Source organism: Athene noctua, chromosome 17 (assembly GCF_965140245.1).
Source record: "Athene noctua chromosome 17, bAthNoc1.hap1.1, whole genome shotgun sequence".
NCBI lineage: Eukaryota > Metazoa > Chordata > Aves > Strigiformes > Strigidae > Athene > Athene noctua.
This window is the reverse complement of record NC_134053.1, coordinates 1,167,723-1,190,264: the sequence shown is the minus strand read 5'-3', so window position 1 is coordinate 1,190,264 and position 22,542 is coordinate 1,167,723. Positions and strand designations below refer to the sequence as shown.

At 60.5% G+C, this 22,542-nt stretch overlaps 1 protein-coding gene across 2 annotated transcripts in view; it reads left to right on the top strand.

The window, feature by feature from the left end:
- The first annotated feature begins 5,278 nt into the window (after nt 1–5,278).
- Nucleotides 5,279–22,542, top strand: part of SEZ6L (seizure related 6 homolog like) — a 45,216-nt gene continuing 27,952 nt past the window's right edge. Inside the window, exon 1 of one of the 2 annotated variants that reach the window (XM_074921067.1) lies at nt 5,279–5,428. In XM_074921067.1, the coding sequence (XP_074777168.1) occupies nt 5,362–5,428 (67 nt within the window). In that variant the 5' untranslated portion in view covers nt 5,279–5,361. The remainder of the gene's footprint in view (nt 5,429–22,542) is intronic. The other variant, XM_074921066.1, reaches the window with a different exon arrangement.

Below are 22,542 nucleotides of genomic sequence, written 5' to 3'. Positions count from 1 at the left end.
TTAATTAAGCTACGAATTATGCACAGAGGATAAACCAATGTCCTGTCTCATGTCTGGGGAATTCAGGTGGGCTCGGGTGGGTCCCTGCTGCACGATGAAACCTTCGCTCCCAAGGTGACTGGTCCCTGCTGTGACCCGTCCCCCATGCACGGGCGTTGCGGGATGCCCAGGTGGGGTGCGGAGGGGACACGGCGGGTCACAGCCCCCAGCCCTGGCCGGGTGCTTGGCCGAGGCACAGCGCGGGGGCCACCCAGCACCCCGGGCAGGCTGCCCGCGGGGTCCCGTCCCCCCCGCGCCGCAGGGACGCCGCTGCCTGCCATCCCCGCAGCGGGTTTGTTTCTCTCGGCCCCCTCCAAACCCCGGTGGGCAATAGAGAGCCTATTCTTGAGCTGTGCAAAGTCTTCTTCTGTTGACAAGGAACAAGGACTTCCCTCCTGAAAGGGCCCCCAGCTGTGCCCGCAGGCACTCGCTCAAAGGGGCTGGAACCGAGCCTGGCCTCAGGCTCAAACCCCCCATTCAGCGCCGGCGTTTGTGAGGCAGAGCAGGGAGCAGCCCGCTCCCAAAGCCAAGGGCTGGAGTGGCTCTGCCGCCGCGGAGGGACAAAGGTCTTTTCTGCCCTGGGACAATATTGCCACTCACCAGCGATGCCCCCCAGCCAGCGGAGCCTGGAGACGGCTCCTCAGAGCCGCCATTCAGCTTCGCGACGGGAGACCTCAGCGTCCAAGTCTAAAGCCGAGTTTATTTTTCCGCTTCCTTCTGCCATTGAAGCCCCTCCGGGCGCTGCAGGGGAGGGGGTGAAAGCTTCCCAAGAAAGCTGCAGGGAGGAGACTGGGCCCCTATGTGCACTGAGGGCTTGGGGGGGGGGGGGGGGCAGGAGCCTGGCACCCCACACCTGCCCCCATGTGCCCTCGCAGGACCCCCCGTCACACCACGAGCGGCCGTAGCAGCCTGGGGACCCAAACAGGACCCCCGGAACGTTCTGGGGAGTTCAGAGTGGGCCTGGCACCCAGACGCCCAGACGTACCCTGGCCAGGGTCTGTTCTCCCAGCACCTCCATCCCCCTCTCCCACCCGGGGCTGCCCTGCACCCCCCACTGGGGTCTCAGTGCCTCCCCCAGGGGAACCCACCCGAGTGCAGCCCGACAGCACCGCTGCGCTGAGCCGCTGCCCGCTTGGCACCGGCATGGGGAAAGGCCCCTGCACCCATGTGAGCTGGGAGATGCTCTTCAGCGATGTTTCTGGTAGCTCAGGGTGGAGAACTCAGCTGCCTGGGAGAAACTCCTGTGCCCAGACTGGGGAAGCTCCTTCCTGCAGCACTGGAAGTGCCACCGCGGCCACCTCGCCCCGGCACAAGCTGCTGGAGCGCGTCTGGCGCGGGTTTGCTCGCTGCATCCCCACGGGCAGCGATGGATGCTCGGCCTGGCCTGGGAGAGGACCTGGCTGTCCTGGCAGGGGACACCCTCAGGGCTGGGAACGTGGCCCCAGGGATGTGTCACTGTCCAAAAAATCACCAGGGGCAGCCAAGGGTTCCCAGCCTCTCGGCCTTGGGGGGTGGCCTTGTTCATGCTTCTGGAGGGTGGGCACTCAGCGAGGGTCAGGGGAGGGTAAAAACCTGCCAGGATGCTGCTGCCGTGCTGGCACTGGGGGCAAACCCCTGCAGCCCCCCAGCCTGGACGGGGACGGGCACCCCCGGGATGTGCAGACCCACAGACCATGTCTCTGCATCATCCCCGCTCCTGCAATTGCAGGTTTCAGCCCAGAAAACTGGGTGACTGCGTCCGTGTCGCGCCCTGTGCCAGCCCGGTCCCTGCTCCCCATCCCTGGGGGGCTCGGCGGGATCGGTCCCACCCCGCCGCAGGGCAGATGCTGCCGGGCTGCGGGCTGCTTCCCGCGAGGTGGATGTGTCCGAGGGCTCCCTGGGCTGGACGAGCCCCCCGCCAGCATCCCCGCGAAGTGCGGGGAGCCGAGAGCGGGCGGCGATCGATCGCCGTCACTGCAGAGCAAATGCAGCAGCGCCGGGCTGCTGCATCGCCATCATGAAAATAAATGAGAGATTGATTTTCCGGGCGGTTTGGATCTCGTGGATCTCACCCACCGTGACAAGCGGGGCTGACGCCCCCCTGCGCTGCCCTGCGCCAGGCCGAGGCAGCTGCGAGGCGGCCAGAGACTCGGGGCAGCCCGAGAGCGGGTCTGAGGGGTGTCAGGCTCTCCTTGCGGGGCACGAGGGGAGGGACGGGGAAGCGCCGTGCCCCGCGCTCGCCGCCGCAGCCCCCGGCCCGCCGGCATCAGCCGCAGCCCAAACCGGGGCGAGCGGCGCTTGGCTGCTCACCAGGAAGGCCCCATCTTCCTTGTAACGCCTTATCTTCAGGCTGCTCTTGCTAAGTCACATCTGACTTAATTATGGTAATTAAGATTGACATTAATACAATATTAAAATGTGAAATTAAAATTGGCTGTGAAACTTATCTGAGTTTTTAGCGTGCTTATTGATTTTCTTCACTGTTAATCACAGGTCTGAGGTAACTGCCGATGAACGTGGTGCTAATTAGAGCGATGCCCACTAAAGTGGCCTCAGGAGACGCTGCTCTTTATTTCCCTGCCGACGCCGCGGGTTTCTGACCAGGCGAACGCTCCAGCCCTCAGCACTGCGGAAGGAACAATAACAATTTCTCCTCTTCTTCCGAGCATCCCTGTGGCTGCCTGCCCTGCCTGCTTCGAAGCCACTGTCTTGCCCACGGTGATACACGGTGATACACGGTGATGCACAGTGATGCAAGGAGATACATGGTGATATACGGTGATACACGGTGATATACGGTGATGCACGGTGATGCACGGTGATGCACGGTGATACATGGTGATACATGGTGATATACGGTGATGCACGGTGATGCACAGTGCTGGCTGGAGGGGTTCAGGGCAGCGGGTCCCATTAGGCCTCGGTGAAGCTGCGGGAAGAAAATGATTCAAATCATCCCGTTAGACACCAGCGATGGGAACCCCACCTGGTCCCCCCAGCGCACGCTCCCTCCTCCCCGCTGCCCCCCCAGCTCCTCCGAGGCCCCAGCGGAGCTGCTGGAGGGGTGGGGGGACCCCAGCACCACTGCGAGACCCCCAGGCTCACCCAGCAGCCGCTGACCCCCCTGGCACTGCGGGGAGGGGGGAAGCACACCCCAAAAACCCCAACTGGTGCCAGGCGATGCCTCGGGCTGGTGGGGTGTGAGCTGGGCCCAGCCCCACTCCCTAATCCCGGGGCGTGAGCTGAGGCCTGAGTTTAACCGCTCCCTCTCCATCCCTAACAACTTTTGCCACTTGGTGGGCATTTCTGCATTACAAATCCAGCATTTGTTCTTTTTTTTCCTGCCCGTTACCATGGCGCTGATGTTATTATCTGGCTATCTTAGGAGTTTACTACAATGCAGATGAACACAATAAAAATCACTCAAGGAAAACTGCTAAATGAGAGGCAACTTTTATCTTTAATAACAGCGTGTGGGGAGGGGAGCCGGGGCTGGAGCCGAGGGGGGACCGGAGCAGGCTGCGCTCGCTCTGCCGCCGATAGCTTTGTTAGACCAAATTAAACCTCTGAGCAAGCGAATCCCACTTTGTATCTGAAAATGACAGTGTTAAATAATACACTGCGCCTCTCGGTGATTTCTCTCCCTTTCTTATTTCGTCCTTCGCTCGCCTGCTGCCCAACGGCTCCCAGCTGGCAGCAGCCAGGAGTGACACAGAGAATGCAAATGGCCCCGCTGCCCGGCCCAGGCTCCCCAAAACCCCCCGAACGCCCCGAGAGCCCGGCACTCGGCAGAGCCCGGCAGGGAAAACGGCGGCAGGATCGGTCCCCGCGTTTGGACGGTTTCTTGACTCGGTGTGTTCTGCGTGGTGGCATTTGTAGTGATACCAGTATGCGATTATTGTTGCTGAGGTAACCGAGTCGCTGTAATTGCTCTCTCAAAGGTAGCGGGGACTTCTCAGATGGCAGCGTCAACAAACCGGCTGCTCGGGGGGAACGGCTGGCCGCGATCCGCTGCCGTTTGACACCCGCGTCGTGTTGCGGGACGCGGCTCTGGCGATTTGAGTTGACAGGCAGAGTGGCCGGGAGGACTGGGGAGCTCTCACCGGGAGGTGATTTACAGTAAACATTGCAGGGTAGGATTTAGGGTTTCAAGAGGACAAAGCCTCCGTTCCTGTTCGTACCAAAGCCGGTGTCACTGCACCGCGGGCCCTGGGGGCTCAGCAGGGGCCTGCTGCCACCTCTCAGCTCCTCACAGCTGCCGCGGCCCGGGCAGGGGGACGGGCAGGACCAGGGGGCTCTTGGGGGCCCTCAGACATGAAGGTTGGGGGGCTTCGGGGCTGGGGCACTGAGCGGGGACTGTCTGTGCGCTGCCGCAGGGCTGAGGAGGCTCCAGGCTGGCCCGTGGCCAAGGTGCCAGCCCCACATTACGGGGGGGGGGGGTCCCCTGCGCAGCTTCCACAGGGCTCTCACGCGCCCTGAGCCCATCATTTCCCGCGGCTGGTCAGGGCGCAGCGTGCAGCCCCCCCCCCTCCACACCCCCCCACCAGCAGGACCAGACCCCCGTGATCCCCCCCCGAACCACCGCCCAAGTCAGAGCCTGCATTTGGGGAGCCCAGGGGGAGGGAAGGGGCGTGAGGCTGGGCTGGAGCAGGGAGGAGAGAGGGGCTTGGGGTGCTCAGGGGGGCTTGGGGTGCTCAGGGGGGGTTGGGGTGCTCAGGGGGGGTTGGGGTGCTGAGGGGGGGTTTGGGGTGCTCAGGGGGGGTTGGGGTGCTCAGGGGGGGCTTGAGGTTGGGGCCAAGGGGCAGGGAGGTGACACGAGGGGCTGGGCACGGGCTGGGCGGGGGGCTGCAGTGGGGAGCGCTGCCCGGGCGGGGGGGGATCCTGGAGCCGGGGGGAGCCGGGGGGAACCGTGGGACGGGGGAGGCGTCGTGGGGGGGGCTGCGGGAGCCGGGGTCCCCCGGGCCGGGACAGAGCCGTGGGTCTGGGACGGGGAGGGGAGTGGAGGGGGGGGGGGCGAGCCGGGGTGGGGTTGGGGGGGGCCGGTGGAGCCGCGGGCGGGGCCGGAGCGCACGGAGCTGCGCGGGGGCCGGGGCCCTCCCCCGCCGCTCGCTCCGCGCCGCTCCGCGCCTCTCCGCCCCTCCGCCGCGCCCGCTCCCCCGCGCCGGCCCCGGCTCCGGCGGCAGCCCCCGCCCCCGGCCCGGCCCCGCTCGGCGCGGCTCGGCTCGGCTGGGCTCGGCTCGGCGGGGCTCGGCTCGGCGGGGCTCGGCTCGGCGGGGCTCGGCTCGGCTGGGCTCGGCTCGGCGGGGCTCGGCTCGGCTGGGCTCGGCTCGGCGCGGAGGCACCATGCCGGGCCCCCGCGGGCTCTGCCTGCTCGCCCTGCTGCTGGGCAGCCCCGCGGCCCCGCGCCCAGGTAAGCGGGGCGGAGCGGGGGGGCGGGGGGGGCTCCCCGGGAACGGCCGCCGGGGCCCTGCGCCTCTCGCGACGGATGGGGGGGGGATGCTGCCGGGACGGGGGACGGGGCAGTGGGACCGGGGAGGGGGTGCTGGAACCGGCCGTGTCGTCCCCGACCGGGGACACCCACCCCCCCACACCCCCCCCCAGCTTCTGCTGCTCCCCGGGCCGGGCTGAAACTTCTGGCATTGATGGGAGGGGGCGGCGGCGGCCCCGGCTCAGCACCGCGGGGGGACAGTTCCCGCCGCGGGACCGGGGCCGGGGCCCCCCCGGGGAGCCGCGTCCTCACGGGCAGCCGTGCCGGACCCCCCCGCCCCCCTCCCGCAGGGACAGCACCCCCCTGTCCCCCGCCGCCCCCCCCGGGTCCGCTGCCCTGAGCGTTCCCAGCCCCGCGGTGTCCGCAGTTCCCCGGTGTCCCCATCCTTGAGTGTCCCCCGCCCCCCCGTGTCCGCAGCCCCCCCATGTCCCCAGCCCCTGGGGGTCACCAGGCCCCCCCATGTCCCCCAGCCCCCCCGTGTCACCTCCCCGCTGTTGTTCCCGTCATAGCAGTTGGGGTGCGCTGGGGGGGGGGTGTGGGGGGTGTCACCGGGGGGTGCTGCGCCTTTTCCCAGGGGCTGCATGTTCGTTCCACGTGTCTCATGTCTCCAGGCGAAGCCGCTCCCTCCCCCTTCACCCCCCCACCCCACCGCGACCGCCGACCCAAGAAAAGGCGTCGGGGACCCGCTTGCGGGTGACTTGACAAAGTCGCCACAAACGAGCGCGGTGCCAGCGCCGGGACCCCCGGCGCGGGGAGGCTGCGGGGGGGGCAGCCGGGGGTCAGCGCGCTGCCGGCCGGGGGTCGGGCAGAGGGACTCGAGAGAGGCCTGCGGGCGCTGCGGTGCCCTGCGGGACCGGCCAGGCCGCCACCGGGACCGCCGGGGGGGTTTGGCCGAGGTGCCCGGCGCTGCGCGGCGCTGCCTGCCCGCTGCGGTCTCTGCTCTCATCTTCGGATTGCAGCAACAGACTTGGACTTTTTGGTGTTAAACCCGGCTCTCCCTACAGAGGTTGTATTACGGAATCCATCCTTCTTTCTGGGAAACAAAACAAAAATGGGCGTAGATTACGGCATTTTCTCCCTCACCTGCATGGGTCTGTGTTCTGTGCGTGGACGTGCTCGTGCGTGTGAAGGAATCGGAGCTGAAGTCGCTACCCACGACGCTGGCATCCTGTTCCAGCCCAACAGAAAGACACGTTTCTCTGGTGTGTTACACAAACGCTCTGGGCCAAGCTGCCGGGGAGCTGCTGCGGGAGACGTGTGCGAACAGCGAGAGTCCCCGGGGGGGGCCGGGGGAGCCGGGCAAAGAGACCCAGCGAGGGCAGGGGCCCCAACGGGGCTTACGGCCCCGCCGCTGCCCCGTGCCCTGGGCGCAGGAGGGCTGCCCTGGTCCCCGGTGCCCGTTGGGAGCGCCGGCCCGCAGCCCAGCGCCTCAGGAGCGGGATTTGGCCCCCATGGCGAGCACGAGCTGTCCCTGCGCTCGGGGTGGGAGAACGCCGCGTACCGAACGCCTCTTTTCCTTGGCAGGGAGGGAGCTGATGAATAGTTGACCCTTTAGAAGGTTCGGTGAATTATTGCTGTAAAATCCCCAACTCCTGCACACGCAGCCCTGGCGCTGGCGGCGCCGCGGCAGCTCTGCCCGTGCCGGGGGGGGGGGCCTTGTCGATCTGTTTGCAGGAGGTCACAGCCGGGGCCTGGATTAGCAAACCCTGCTGCTGGCAAACCGAGGGGGAGCAGGATCAGCCCCTGCAGAGAGATGGTTCTCTGCGCTCCATCTGCCTGTTCTTCGGGCTCGTTCTTTCAAGAAACAACTAATTTCACATGACTTGCACCCATCGCTCGCTCGGCTGGTGGCTTTTTGGTGCTTTGCACCCGGGGAGCCATTTAGATCACCGGGGAGGAGGTGTGAAAGCCTCTCCTCTCAGCATCCGCTTGCACCCACCCACCAGCGCGGAGCGCAGCGGCAGAGCAGGCGGCAGAGGCACGTCCCTTCGCGAGGACTAGTGCCAGGAGGCTCCGGGCAGCAGCGTGCGAGGATGTATTTTGGCACAGATATTTCTTCCGCACGGCGCGGATGCAGCGTGTGGCCATGGGGCGTGCGGGCAGGCCGTGTCCAACCCCCCCGAGGAGAGCGGCAGGGCTGCCGGTGCTGCCCAGGCAGGCTCAGGCCGGGGTCTGGGCTTGACAAAACCCAGCCTCTGGTCTTTGGGGACAGCGGGGGCACGGCCGGACCCCCCGGGAGATCCAGGGTTCTAAATATATCCCGTTTGGTGTGACAGTGGCGATGAGGAGCGGTGTCCACTAGAGGTTGTGATGAGACCAACAAATCCCTCCCGGAGCAGAAATGCAGCTCGGGGGGGTGCTGAGCGCCGGGGTCCCCCGTAGCCCCGTCACCTGTGCTCCCCTTTCTTTCCTTCGAGGCTTTTGGGCCCCTCCAGGCCGGTTGTCGCGGCGGATTAACAAGCCGCAGAGATTTTTCCCCAGGCTTTGTGGTGAGCGCGGCACCACGGGAGATTTTTTCCAGAAAAATCAGGTGTGTGGAGCGGGAAGGAGAGCGGAGCGTGGACTCGGCGAGGGCTGCAACAAGTGAGGGGGGTGCTCTGGCCGCAGGCAGGGCACCCCGAGCAGTGAGATAACGGCACACGGGCGGGAGGGCGGCCGGAGAGACGGGGAAGGGAACCTGTCTGGTGGGCAGGTCCCAGAGGCCAGGGGCAATGTCACCTCTTCCCTCTCTCCTTGGCAGGAAGATCGAGGAAAGTCTGGATCAGTAGCGAATGAAATTATTATCTCTTAGCCCTCCGCTTCTCCTGTATTTTTGCCATTATGAATATATAGAGATGCTATTTCAAGTGTACATTTTGTGGATGTTACAGTGTCACAGATGTTCCCTTCTGTACATTTTTAACTTCCCTGTCAGCGAGGAATTTGGTACAAGTATTTGGGGCTGAGAGGCAGGCTGTGGACCAGTTAGGCTGAATGTGCTCGCTTGGCACACAGAATGCCACACCGAGGCCTTATAAAAGCAAAACGTGTAAAAAGGGAAGCACAGAACATACCAGTGTATAATCCATCCCTTGCAGCTCTAAGTCAGATCCTGCTGGGCTCAGAAATTAATAGATAATAAGGCAGAGATGAGGCGGGAGGCGCAGAGGTGTGGCGGGGCATCGCTGGGAGGGAGTGCGGGCGTTAGGGTGGGAGAAGGGCAGGTCCTGCCGGAGGGCAGGGCTGTTCCTCAGGAGTTCAGGGTCAGAGCCCAGCTCTGTGGCCCTTCCTTACCCCATTTTGTACAAACAGATTATTTTTTTTTTCAGTGGAATGGGTTCTATATGATTAAACAACATGGAGCTTTTGATCTAGACTACAAGCAGCCTCAGAAATCAGTGTATTTTACATCCTCTGTCATTGCAGGGAGTACAGCCAGTTCCAGTGGGCTTTGGGGGAAAAAAAAAAAAAAAAAAAGCAAGCCTAACCTTCTGTGAGCAATCCAAAAGTTATTTACTTGATGCGATTTTATTTTTCAAATATTTGAAAGTGGTTACTGAACAGTAAAATACGCTCCAAGGAAATCCTGTTACAAAACACAGGCTATATTTTAATTAGCATAACGTGCAGTTACATGACTGGAACTGGAGCCTGCCAATAAATGTATCTTTCGGGAGTTCAGATAGATTTCTATAGAAAATACAGCGAGAGCACTGGCTTTCCAATTTTCCAGTCCATCAGGGTGGATTTACACTCTTGTCAGGGGTATGAAATTGCTGAATTCCGTGCTGAGAGCATCCCGTGTCTTTCACCACTTGCCTCGCCAAGCGCAGGGTGCTCGGTCGGGCAGGAAAGTGTCCTGACTTTGGGCCGAGGGACCCAGCAGGGCTGGGGGGGGATCACACCCCAATACCGGCCCCCCAGCACGCGCCCGGCCCCTGCCCCCCGTCAGCAGGGTGAACCACGCCGGTGTCGGACACGGCGCGAGCCCCGGGCCAGCGGCGATGCCCGGCCCTTTCCCTTCATTTTTTGGAGGGGAGTAGGGGGTCAAAGCCCTTTCCAGCCCCCCTGCGGCTCGGGGGAACCCCAGGGTGCAGCACCCAGGGCAGCGGGGCTGGGGACCCGCCGTCCCTCCAGCCACGGCCCCGGGGCAGCGGCGGGAGGAGCGTGTGTCCTGGGGGGGGTTAGGGCGCAAACAAAACCGCTTTGCCGTCCTTGTGTTGGCCGGACCAGGCTCCACATCGCCCAGGGAGGGCCCAGGCAGAGCCCAGGGAAGCTGCTTTTCCACAGCTGCTCTCGGAGGGAGGTCACGCACGTGCGGACAAACCAGGCACGAGGAAATGCCATCGGGGTGCTGGCAAAGAGGGGAGAAGGGCAGGGACCCCCCGTTCTGCCCCGCAGCACCCGCCGGGCAGGGGAATCGTGGCTGCCTCTGCCCAGCCGAAGGGAAGAGGTGTTCAGCAAACGGCAGAGAGCCAGAACCACCGGTAAGATGTCCTAGGAGAAAACACCTCTGCATCGCAGCTGGGAGGCCTCCGGCCGGGCTGTGCTGTCCTGCTGGGATGGTGAGAAAAGTGGCCAGGGGGGCTGCAGGGGGGTTTGGCATCGCGTGGACTCAGGTTGCTGCGCTTCAGAGGCTGCTCGTAACTGTGTTCCGTGGCCTTCCAGAGCCCTTCCCGAAAGGACCAGTTTCACAAGCTCCGTTTTCATGCCCGTGTGGCCAGGAGCGATGGGCTGGGGGAGACACGCGTGGTTCGGCTGCCTCAGCCGCTCTCGCTGCGGCCCCAAGTCCCACTCGGTGTCCGTGTGACTGGGCCTACGTGGGCCAGGATGACGTGAGGAGCAGTGCTTGGCGGAAAGCAGCGCTTTCCTGCCGAGGTGCTAAGGGAAGGTGCCCTTCGTTTCGGGGGAGGTCGGCCGCCAGCTGCCTGCCTGCCCGTCTCCGTTCACAGCTTCTTATCAGACAACATGAGGATGTTCCCGCACTGCCCCGTGGGGCTGCCCCGCTCTCTCTGCATCCCGCGCTGGTGAAGATCTGCGGGCTGTGGCCTTGCCCCGGCGGGAGAGGAGAGCCCAGGACAGACGGACGCTCACTCAGGGAGCTTCTGCCCCGCCAGCCTCCTGAGGAAAGCGGAGCTGCTGGGGCAGGAGGGGCTGCTCGCCCACTGCCGGCCCCCGGAGCGATTCCTACGGCCACCGCCCCGCTGGGAAGGTGAAGAGGGGGAATAAGGGAACTTCTGGTACTTGCAGCTCTGTTACCTCTCAGACTTCATCCATCAGGATTTCAGAAACCAGAGGAGATCCATGGAGCTGGGCAGCTGGAGGAGCCGACCGGAGCCTGGGGTGGAAGAGAAAAAGCTGGAAAACAGCTGGAGGAAGGGAGACTCATTTTTCATACCAGAGAGAGAAGTGATGTGGATTTCCAGCAGGCAGAGGCTTGACAAGGGAGTGCAGGCATCACTTATCTGCGACTTGAACCTATAGCCATGGTCCCTATGGGCGGGGGGATGCTGGGTCATGGCCAGTGCCTGTGTCCCGACACAGCCCCGGCAGCCCCGGGACCCCCGAAGAACAGGGGCGCGGGTGATCAGCAAGGAACCGCCGCGAACTTTAAAAGTTGGGGGGTGCAGCTGGCGCAGGCGGGGAGCGTTCCTCCTGCGCTTTCGAGAAGACACTATTTCTGGCCCAGCGTCTTTCTTAGACGACACGAATGTGGAAGAGCAAACCCTTTGAAGCGTGTTGCCGTGAGTGAGCATCACGCCGGTAAAGCCGCTGGAGTTGCACTGATTTGTAAAAGCAGGGCACCAGCTGAGCGGCCCCGTCCCTGCTGAGCACGGGGGGGGGCGAGCAGGGGGAGCCCGAATTCAGCCCCGTCATCCCAGGCTGGCCGGGCACAAGGCTGGAGGGGGGGTGACAGCCCCGTGGCACGTGGGACCCTCGCTGCCGTGCTCTGTCGCCGTGCTGGCGGGGGGCTCAGGGCTGTGGGCACACAAAGGTCACGTCATCCCCTTGCTCAGGGGTGGGGGGGGCTGAGAAGCTGCTTTCCCCTCTGTTCCTTCTTTCACTTGCTAAAATCCACGGCTGTGGTGCAGCTCAGGCTGACGTGCTCGCAGCGCGGGCAGAGAGCACAGCCCCGACTTAGTCATCTTTTTATTTTTTCTTTTTTTCCTCCTTTTTCTTTCCCTGGGGAGAAGCCAGAAAAGCCGCAGACCAAAAGGGACCCGAGTGCTGGCTGAACCTGGAGTTTTCCTGATGCAAAGCAAAGCAGCTCTGCCTGCATTCCCCAGGCCTGCGCTGTGGCCAGACCATTCTCCCTTTTCCCAGCCCCCGGATCCATCACCTTCAGAAGAAGGTGTTCAACCCCTGGAGAGCCCGAGCGACTCCCCAGGGGCAGGCCCCAAGGGGGGCACCCAAGGGGTGCAGAAAGGGAAAGGACATTAGCACCCAGGACAGATGGCTGCAGCAGGAAGGTACAAGGAGACTTCAAACAACCAAAAGCCGAGCTCCTGGCAGCAGGGAGGGAACGTATGAGCAGCCTGGCCACTAAACCCGGCTCTGAAGGTGTGATTCCAAATGCAAAGCTTTAGTCTGGAAAGGAAATTTGGTGCCAAATGCGTCAGGCATCCAAAAATTCCGGCGCGACAGAAGGAATATCTGTGGGGCTGATCCCAGAGCAGTGTGATCTGCTCGGCGAAAAGGATCTTCACATCTCAGTGACGTGCTTCAGCCCATCAACAAGGGACCTGGCACTGCCATGGAGAGCCAGGGCAGAGCGGGCAGGAGCAGGCAGGAGCGGGCAGGAGCAGGCAGGAGCAGGCAGGAGCGGGCAAGTAGGCACTAGGTCCCCTCTGGCCGGGGAGGGGAGGGGGTGGCAGTACCAGCCGGTGGGTCTCCTGCGAGGTCTTGCGGCAGTTGCTGTGGTTCTGTGAGCAAAGTAATAAACTGATGAAGATATTAAATTAGTCCAAGCATCCAGACACTAATGAGACAGGAATAACATGGGGGGAGTGAGGGAATGTTCTGGAAACTGGTCAACTCGGGGTGATTTCAGAGCTAGTCAGAACGGCTGGAAATATTTAAAATTCAAGAGAGAAGCTCCATCTGACTTTTTGGGGTGGATTAATGGAGCATGTCAACATTTTGTGGATGAGATCCTTCATCTCGGGTAGATGGGTGGCTGGGGGACAATACCGGAGGACAGCACTTCGGATACCCCTCCACCGCCTTCCCGCAGCTCGTCCCCCGGCAGCGGAGCTGCATGACGATGCTCAGGAATGGGGCTTGAATTTTCTGATGATGATTTAAAAGCAGCTTCAGTAAAAAAAAAATCAGGCTGTTCCTGACAGTCCTAAACATCCATTTGCAAAGATACCAAGTCCCTAAATTGGAAAGCATGAGCCCTAACAGCCTCCCAGTGCTCCCAGCGCAGCGGCAGCATCCCCGCCCACAGCGAGGAGCCTGAGGATACAACAGAGCTTGGGCACATCAGCCGTCCTTTCCCCCATCACGCAGGGTACGGACGAGGGAAGGATTTAAAATAAGAAAGGCAGATTGCTAACAACATTAAAAACATGATACCCGCTGTTAGCAGGGCGGGGGGTACCCGGGCTGGCCTGGGGCGGGACACAGCGCGGTGCTCCGGGCCCGAGAGCATCCGTAGAGACGTCAGACTGTTCCCAGCACCGTCAGGGTTAGGCAGTGCCGGGGCAGAAGGGGACAGATCGTGGGGCAACGCTGCCCGAAGCAGCCACCCGCCTGCAAAGCCACCCCAAAAGGTGGGAAACCTGCTTTCCAGAGCACACAGCCCCCCTCTGACAACTTGGTTCCCTTCACCCCTTATCATCCATCCAGATTATTCATGCAGCGGTTTTTAAATTGCTGTTGGACACTATATTTACATAAATATGTGAGCCAATGAGGTCTAAAACCCTGGTGAGCTCTAAATGGTGTATTAGGTTTTGGAAAGAGGATTTTATCAATTTACCGAGAGTACAAATCAACAGAGCAGAATTTACAAACCCATCAAAAAGCGAGGTGACAGTTTGGAATTAATCCTCTGCCTGAGGCACACGATGTACCTCCACAAACATCTCCCAGCATAAATATATTTGAGGAACAGTGACGGAAAATGTAACTTCTAATGCCTTTGTACACTGCCAGTGAAACGGCTGCAGCATCATCGGGGAGATGAATGGAGCTAATGTCATTGGGAAGGTGCTGCCGCCTCCTGCTTTATTTTTATCCAAGACTCAGTCCCCAGCCTACACTGAAACATTTCAATTTGTCTTTGTGCCAGAATTGCCCCAAAAGAAAATTTCCCCAATAATCTCTCTTCCTCATTCATTCTTTTAAAAAAAAAAAAATAGAAAAAATCCAATTTGGTTTCTCCGCAGACCCTGCTTGGAGCAGCACGGGAGGCGGCGTGTCGGGGTCGGGCGGTGTTGGTGCTGCCCGGGGCTCAGGGACAAGAACTGGCACCGTCTGGGGCTGTTTGTGCAGGGGCTGGGGGTTTCCTGGGTCGTGGTGGGATGCTCCCCACTCCCCACTCCACTCGGATAAAACAGCTCTTGGTCCCCAAACCAGGGCAGTATCCTGCAGGCACAACGATTCCCACATCCCCGGGGCCCTCTGCACCGCGAGAGGTGGCGCAGGATCCGTGCAGGAGCTGGGGCTGCTCTCCCATAACAGGCTTAGAGCTGACGCTTGGATGAAATCAGTGAGGCAATTCAATTAAAAGCAAACTTTTCAAGCTATCTAATCAAAAAATATAAAGGCGTCTTTTCAGCTTTTGTTTCCAGTACACAGAGGAGCCCTTGCCTGCCAGCGGTGAAATGGCTCTTTATTGTGGAGATGACTGTGAAGGACACAGGCTGTGCTCCCGTTTAGGAATGCATTGAGGCTTTCTTGGAATTCATTAGGAAAGGTGGGGAGGGAAGGGCGCAGCGAAACAAGAACCCTTGCAGCTGCAGCCCAGGGCTCTCCCCACAGCGACCCGGGGGAGGATCAGCCTGCTCCCCCCGCGGCAGATCTTCTTTGGTTTTTCCACTGCAAAACATCTTCTTCGACATCTAAATTCAAGAGCGTGTTCCATTCGTCTGGCTGGGGCCTATCTAGAGCCTGCAGGGAGAGGCGAGCGGCACCACCAGTAACGCAGCAGTTCGCTCTCCAGAGTCGCTGAGGCCGGGCCAGAAGCCGCCGCAACTCCGTGGCCCGCATGGCTCGGCCAGGTGTCGGCATCTGCGCCCACCGACGGGCGTTGGCTGCTCTGTATATGCCCAAAGCTTGCACGGAGACGAGGTTTCAGGGCTCTGCGTGTGCGGGCAGAGCAAGGGCAGAGCTGGTTTTGGGTGTTACTGGTGTGGCGAGGGGCTGGGCAGAGGCACCTTGCTCTGACAGCGGCATTGCTGCCACCCCGTTGCCCTCAGCAGGAGCCAGGCTCGGGCAGGACCAGCACCTCCCTCCGCTCACCAGCGGGACGTCCGTGCACGCCTCAGGATCTGGAGAAAATGTGCCAGGCTCAGGAATCTGCAAAGCTGCCCGTTTTCAGCCCCGGCACGGCCGCCTCGGTCACCCGGGCTCTCACGAACGGCGGGTGTGCCCGGGAGAAGGGGGGGTGATGCTGGGCGGCGGGCGGCTCCGGGTGCTGCCGGTGAAACGCGAGCAGGAGCTGATGCTCTGCCGGGGGGATGCAGCGCTGGGCGAGCACAGCTCACCCCCCCCCGGTGGTACGTTGTCACCCAACCACACGAATGGAGCTGAGCCATGGCAAATAACATCTCCTCGAGTGACTCAGATTATCCGAGCGGGCTTCCACGGGCAAGGGCTGTATTCTTCCACGTTTCCGCCCCACATGCATCAAACTGGCCTCACAAGCAAAGCCTTTCTTAAATTATACAGCATCGCATCGCTGATCGAAACAAGAAGACTGAGCAAATAGCAAAGGCTCTGCTCAAAGTCAGGACTACGAGCCCAGAGTTTGAGTCAACTCTGAAAAAGGGATTCAGCGCTGAAAAGATTCCTTCTGAAGACCCCCCAGCACCATTCCCAGCTACAGGCCGGAGCATTCCCTGACAGAAAACACCCGTTACAGGTTTATGTTGAACCCGCAGCCACTCTTCCTGCTGCCATGAAATCAGCTGTTGCGTTTCAGCCCCAAGCCACGGCCTCCTGACCCGCCGCTGCGCCAGGCTACGCCGCACCTTGGGGGCTCCTGCCGAGCACCCCCAGCCACAGGCGCAGGATGTGGCCGTCGTTTCGGGGGGAGCGATGCCCAGGGAGGTGCTGAGCCACGGGGCGGTTTGCAAGGGGCAGCCCTGCGGCTGCTGCCAGCTCGGAGCAGGACCAGGGTGGGGACTGTCCCAGGTCCCCTTCAGCAGCAGCTGGTCCTTCCCTGAGCATTTAATTTTGCACATCAAAAAGGCAATCCTTAAAAACAGGTTTGTTTCCCAGATGTGCTTATTTTAATCATACTACACCGCTATCAAAAGTACATTAAAAATGACAATTACCCTGTAGGAACAGAACCAATAGCAGCAGTAGAAAAAAAAAACCCTTACCCAGGCCGGATGACACACTGTTTTTTATAATTTGCTGATTCATTACCTGCTGGGAAGAACAGAGTCAGGTACTTTCTCACTGCATTTCCCAATCAGCAGGGTGTGTCAAAAATAATAATATTGCCAGGAGACACACACCCGCGCCGGCGATGTGACATGCGTGTTTTACAAGAATGGATGAGGAACATCTGACAAAGCCCCTCTCCGCACACCGATTCAGATATCAGAGCTCTTCTGGAGAGGCTTGTCAGTGCTGCTCCTCCCCGAGCTGGAGCCACCCAGTGTCACCCGTGGCCAGAGATGCTGGTGGGAGCAGAAACGCTGCGAAGTGCAGAGCTGCCCCCTCGAGAGATGCTCCTGCAGCACGGCCAGGTCCAGGCCCAGGTCCAGGTCCAGGTCCAGGTCTAGGTCCAGGTCCAGGTCCAGGCCCAGGCCCAGGCCCAGGCCCAGGCCCAGGCCCAGGTCCCCAGCACATCCGCCAAGACAGGGCTGTGGTAGGAAGAAGCTCAAGGGCCAGCATTTCAGGGTTTTTTCATTTAACTCAATCCAGCTGTGATTAATGAACAAAACAGGCAATCATTTACATATTTGTGGTTTCTGATTTTTCTATTTAAGGAATTCTTGGGGGCGGAGGAAGGTTGTATTGCTCAGTCCCTCAGGAGGGAGATGCGTTTCCCTGCCCCCGATCAGCATCCTTGTACCCGCTCGCATGGTGAAACAAGGCAGAGGGGCAGCAAAGCCCCCGGGGGGGCACAGCACCCCTCAACCTGGGATGGGGAGGGAGGGGTGGGGGTGCCCCGAGCCTGTCAGGACCCAGCTGGAGCCTCTGGTGTGGGGGTCACTCCTGCTGCGAGTCACAGCGGCAGAGGCTCTCTGCTGCTCACCGTGGTCCAGCTGGGGGGCAGCTCCTCTTCTCATGGTTGCAATATGCTTTTAGCCTTCTGTTTTGGGGGAATACGGGGGGTTTCTGGGTGTCAGTGGTGCCCTGGCAGCAGAGGGCCGGGTGCCCAGCGCCTCGTCAGCTGGGCGCAGTGGCCGTGCCCGCCATGGCTGCCCGAGCATCCCTCAGCAAAGAGCCTGTCAGCTTTGTTCCCAGTGTACTTGCACCCCCACAAAGACTATCATTATCCTTTCTGATATAATTAAGATCAATCAAACAGAATAATAGAGCAGAGGTCAAGGAAGGCTGTTACTTCCTCGGGGAACAAGGGGCTGCTTTCGTCAGAAATACCAGGGAGCCAGCTTAATTGTTCTAAATTTCAGAAATTACGGACGCGCCTTACAATTGCATGTGCTCCCGCACGGGCAGGAGGAGGGAGCCAGGAGAGGCTTTGTCTGAGGGCGCAGCCCGGCCAAAGAGAGCTCTCGCCCCACAGGCACTGCCCCCCCGACCCTGGGGGCTAAAGCAGCTTTTTTTCAGGGTCTTGTGGGTCACGTCACCATAGCGGGCTGGTGGGAAACTCTGCCCTGTGCCTGCCCAGTCAGTGCTGGATGGGTGTGTGTGGGTGCAGAGGGATGTGGATGGATGTGCAGGGATGTGGAGGGATTTGGAGGGATTTGGAGGGATTTGGAGGGATACAGAAGGATGTGGAGGTGGCTGGAGCCAGGCAGAGGACCAGGCAGGGCTGGGGGCTGCACCCTGCCGCGGGAGTGAAGGCACTGCTGCTACTCTCCACGCAGGAGCACCATGCTTCTCTCCTGACATCCCAATAGCTAATGAAAATATATTTGCTATCTGTATTAATTAAAATAAAGTGCAGCGGCTCATCACCAGGCTCTGTGGGAGAAGCTGTACATAGGTTATCATCATCCAGCATGGCACAGCGCAGAAATGGAATTAGTTCTGCCAGGACATCTTTAAAACACAAATCACTGATGACTGATAGAGCTGACAATTAATTATATTTAAAAAAAAAAAAAAAAAAACAACAAAAAAACCGCGTCACTGGAAACTAAGTGAGGACTGAGAGGAGCACCAGCAGCAGCCCAGCGGCCCTGCGGTGATGGACCCGGGGTGGGCTGGGTGGCGAAGCCTCTGCCAGCCCCATGCTGCTGCTCTGCCCCCAGCACAACGACTCCATTTTGACTGAGAAAAGTTTAAAAATCGAATTTTATATTTCTTCAGCCAAATCTTGGTCTGGAAACAGGTTTGTTTCTGAAAAAAAGGAAGCGAGTGCACGGGTGCCTCCCGCGGCACGGCAGGGGTGGGTGTGCGGTGCTGGGTCGTGACACGCGGGAGCCGCCGCGCTGCCAAACCCCAATTGTTTTGACATAACGAGGATCCGGCAGCTGAAGCGCAGTTTATGATTCTTTAGAGGGAAAGGACTAAGTAGCGGAGGAGGTGACTGGCTGACAAACCGCGGTGTTGGGGGCTGTGGAACGGCGTTGGGGAGCAGAGCGTGTCGTGCCCCCGGCCCCGTGGAGGGGGGGCTCCGCTTGGCCGGGGGGTGCCGGCCTGGCCGCGCCGCGGGAACGGGGAGCGCCGGGCTTTGCCCTAGTTACTAACAGCCTCCGTGGCACAGCGCGGGCCCGTAATCGATGGAGTCCAATAACTGTAATAACCACAAACATCAGTAACCCAACACTTTTCCTGCCTTCCTGATTGCTAGCAGCGGGACTGTTCGCAATCTGTCAGGAATCATTAGCCGCCAGAGCCACGTAATTTCAGAGGAGTACAACAGGGTCTTTTCAAGGGCGCGATGCAGTTGCAGGCAGTAGCAGGCAGCAGGCGGGCAGGTTTCTGCACGGCCTCCGTGAGAGGAGAAAATGCAAAGAAAAGCGTTGCTTGGGAAAAAGTTTCCCCCCGCCCAGGGCAGCGGCTCTGGGGAGATGCGGGCTGCAGCCTGCAGTGGGACATGCTGACGCCCATGCCTGGCCCCACGAAAGGCAGAGCTGACACCCCGCTCTGCCCCTGGAGGAAGTTGGGGGTGCAGGGGAGGAAGGCCCAGCCCGGGGTAGAAGGGATCCCCAGGTCTCTCCCCCTTCCCTCGCCCTGAGCACCCCCAGTTCTGCCCGGCTCCCCGCAGCGCAACGGCCGAGTGCCGCGTCCCCGCGGCGGGAGAAGCCCCGTTTGTCCTGCGGGGGAGCAGGGAACCGCACGTCCCCCCCCCCGTGCCAGGCTTCGCCTGCGCCGCCCCCGTGGCTCCGAGGCACCTCTGCACCCCGGGAACATGGCCAGGAGCTGGCGGGCTTCAAATCCTGCCCTGAGAAACCCCAGGGCGTGCTTTGGGGTACTCCAAAAAGAAAACCCTGTGCTTTTGGGGTACCCCTGGAACAAAACACAGGGGGACAGCAGGACACGGGAGGACGTCCCGGCTGTGTCCTCCCCTGCTGCTGCAGGCGGGGGGGACACAGCAACCTGAGCCCGAGGAAGCTGCCTCTATCTGTCCTTCTCTCAGGGGCTTGGACCAGAGCCACGCTGTGATTCCTCTTACATCTTGAGAAAGAAATATAAAGCGTTGCCAAACAGATTTGGCAAAAGGCAGCTCAGCTCTACCCCGTGCCTTGCAGTCGATGCAGAAGCTGTGCCTTTAGCTCGGGCAGAAACCAAATCCTCGGGCTCGCCCAGCCTGAGGAGCCGAGGGCAGCGATGCTGCGGCACGAGCTCGGGGCTGTTCTGGTCACCCACATCTCTCACGTTATATTGTCATTTCATATTGCCCGTTCTGGCGTGGAAATCAAATCAAACCAAGCCATGAACACACTCCAGACAGGTAGAACAACATAAGGAGGTTTTGAATAGTCAGATAATCCATGGATGTGACTGCCTGGAAGTGAGAGCCTGAATGATTTATAGCCAGGCAGAGAAATAGTCATCTATTATAATGAGTTTAAACTTTGTCTCTCCGGATGTTTTATGGCTGTGTGTCTTGTAACTGTTTGCCGGCTGTCCCCAGACTCGGGGAGTTTTAACTAAAGCCAGTGGACAGTAGCTGGTGCGGTTCTGGTGTGGCTGGTGGATGCCCCGGTGCCCCCCCGCCTGCTGCCCCCTTGGCTGGGGACAGGAGCGCCGTGCCCCGCAGGGCTGCGGCCTGGCAGCGTGGGGTGCTCAGGGCCAAGGGACACTGGCAGAGCGCGCAGAGCCCTGGTCGGCACGGCAAGGGGTGCTCCCGCCGCTCGGGGACACCGGTGTGGTGAGGAGGTGTCAGGGGCAAAGCCGCAGCGTGCTGACCCCCCCAGCCAGCCGGCAGCCCCGGGGGATCCCTGGCAACAGGGATCGACATGGCACAGTGATCGAGTCCACGGGCACAGCGGGCTCCTGGCACGCTCCCTGTGAGCCGTGTCCCACCTTATACAGAGCTGCTGAGACCCAGGCTGCAGTCCTGCTGCGGCTCCTGCATCCCTGCCAGGGCTTCTGCATCCCTGTTGCATCTCCTGCATCCCTGCCAGGGCTCCTGCATCCCTGTTGCATCTCCTGCATCCCTGCTGCGGCTCCTGCATCCCCACTGCAGCTCCTGCATCCCCGCTGGGGCTGCCGAGTCCCCTCTATCACCCAAGAGGCAGTGACGGGGCAGAGCAACTCTGACCACGTATTGGCTTGTGCAGCACAGGAATCGAGAGGCACTGGTGTGGGGTGGCATTGCCTGGCGTGGGGTTGCATTGCCTGGCGTGGGGTGGCATTGCCTGGCGTGGCAGAGGCGAAGCCAAGCCCAGCCAGGGCAGGACCCCCCCGTGGCACCGTGGCACAGAGAGGAGCACGAGCTGCGTTTCCCAGGGCTGATCTCTGTTCCCAAAGAGTTAATTGCAGCACTTGCTTCTCAAGATCTGCTCCGCTGCATCTTAACAGTGATGGGAGATTAATTATTTTAGTCTCAGATAGCTGACTAGAATGGGCTTTTTGTATCTAAATATACTCTCTCTTTAGGAACCCATTTAATTTTATACCCTGATATAGACGACTAGGCTGGATGATTGGTTGAGAAAGAAGAAGTTTCTCTTCCCCCAGTTTAATTTGTATCCTGAAAAGCTGCCAAAATACTGAATTTCCTCTCCCTGGGCAGGCCCTGAGGAATGAGCATCCCAGCCGTGGAGCCCAGGAGAGCCACAGGATCACTTTGCCTTCATTCCTTCGTCCTCGTGACGAGCCCCCCCTGAGCAGAGACACCCGGGGGGACACGGCAGCAGAGGATGGGAGGGAGCAGGGGCACGGCGGGTCTCCCCCGCCCCGGGGGGGGTCCATGTTTGGCGCTGGCTGGGGCCAGCCTGGGGGTGCATCTGGCCAAAGTTGGAGATTTGGCCCTGAGGATTTACCAGGAAGATGAGAAAACTCTACGGGAAACTTTCTGTTTGCACCTAGTGAGGATCAGCCTTCAAAAAAATTAATTACTCCTTGTTCAGACAGGCCTGTCTGCTCACAAGAAGGCAGAGATCATGTCTTTCTTACATTTGATATTATAAAAAACTGCGTTGAACTCACATAAACATCTGCATCACAGTACCGCTCTCTCTAATGGCTTTGCTCCCCTGCTCTGTGGTCCCCACCAGCCCGTGCATTTCCGCTGAAATATCAAAATAATTAATCACACCCATCAGCTGGGGAGGCAGCAGCGGTGGTACCGAGCTGGGACAAGTTAGCACGTGACAGGTTGTATCGTTTCCATGCTGTAAATCTCTTGATTCCTCCGTAATTGGATGAGCCTTTTTAATTCCTTTTCCTCGTTAGTGGCTGCTCCTCCTGCAGCGGAGCAGCCACCCGGCTCGTGGGCACTGGCGTCCCTTTGGGAAGGAGCTGGGCATTTCCCAGCCTGGGCTGGTTCATCCCCGGGGGGCTCTGCCAGGGCTGCTCCGTGCCAAGGGTGATGCTGCGGCGTGCGGGGTGCCAGGGGGACACGGGGACCCACAGGCGGCATCTCCGGGAGCGAGGGGGGAGCATCAGCAGGTCCCCCCAAAGCCATGGGTGCGGTGGGTGCCCAGGGGGAGCTGGTGCAGCTGAAACAAATGTCTCAGCATCAAAGTCTCATTGATTCCAGCTCTGCGAAGCAGCACTGGGGAGGAAAATCCATTGTCCTCGTAGCTTGGAGAAGACTGTAATTTCCAGGCATCTGTCAGGCCGCTGCAGATCGTTAGAGCCGTTACGAGCTTCTCCGGAGCGCGGGAGGGAGAGGTTTGCAAGTTTAATTCCCGTATTCCTGACAGCGTCCTTGCTCCCAGGCACAAGCAGCGTACATTTGCCACTAAAGTGTTTTTTTAAAAGAGCGTTTCATTGTTGGAATATTGCCCCCGCCTGCGAGCCTGAACCCACCGCTCCCACCCGTGACCAGAAACACCCTCGCCCACGGCCAGTCCGCGGGGCCTGTCCCAGCCCAGAGCTGGGGGCCACCCAGGACCGTGTCCCAGCCCGCTGGCCCTTGCCAACACGGCAGGTCCCCCAGCATCTCGCCAAGCTCTGCTCCGACCAGGGGCAGCGGGCGCCGGGGAAACGCTTTTCCTCTTGTTTGTCTTTACAGCAAAAGCAGGTTTGCTGCGGCGCAGAGTCACGGCCGGGTGGGCAGCGGGGAGGGG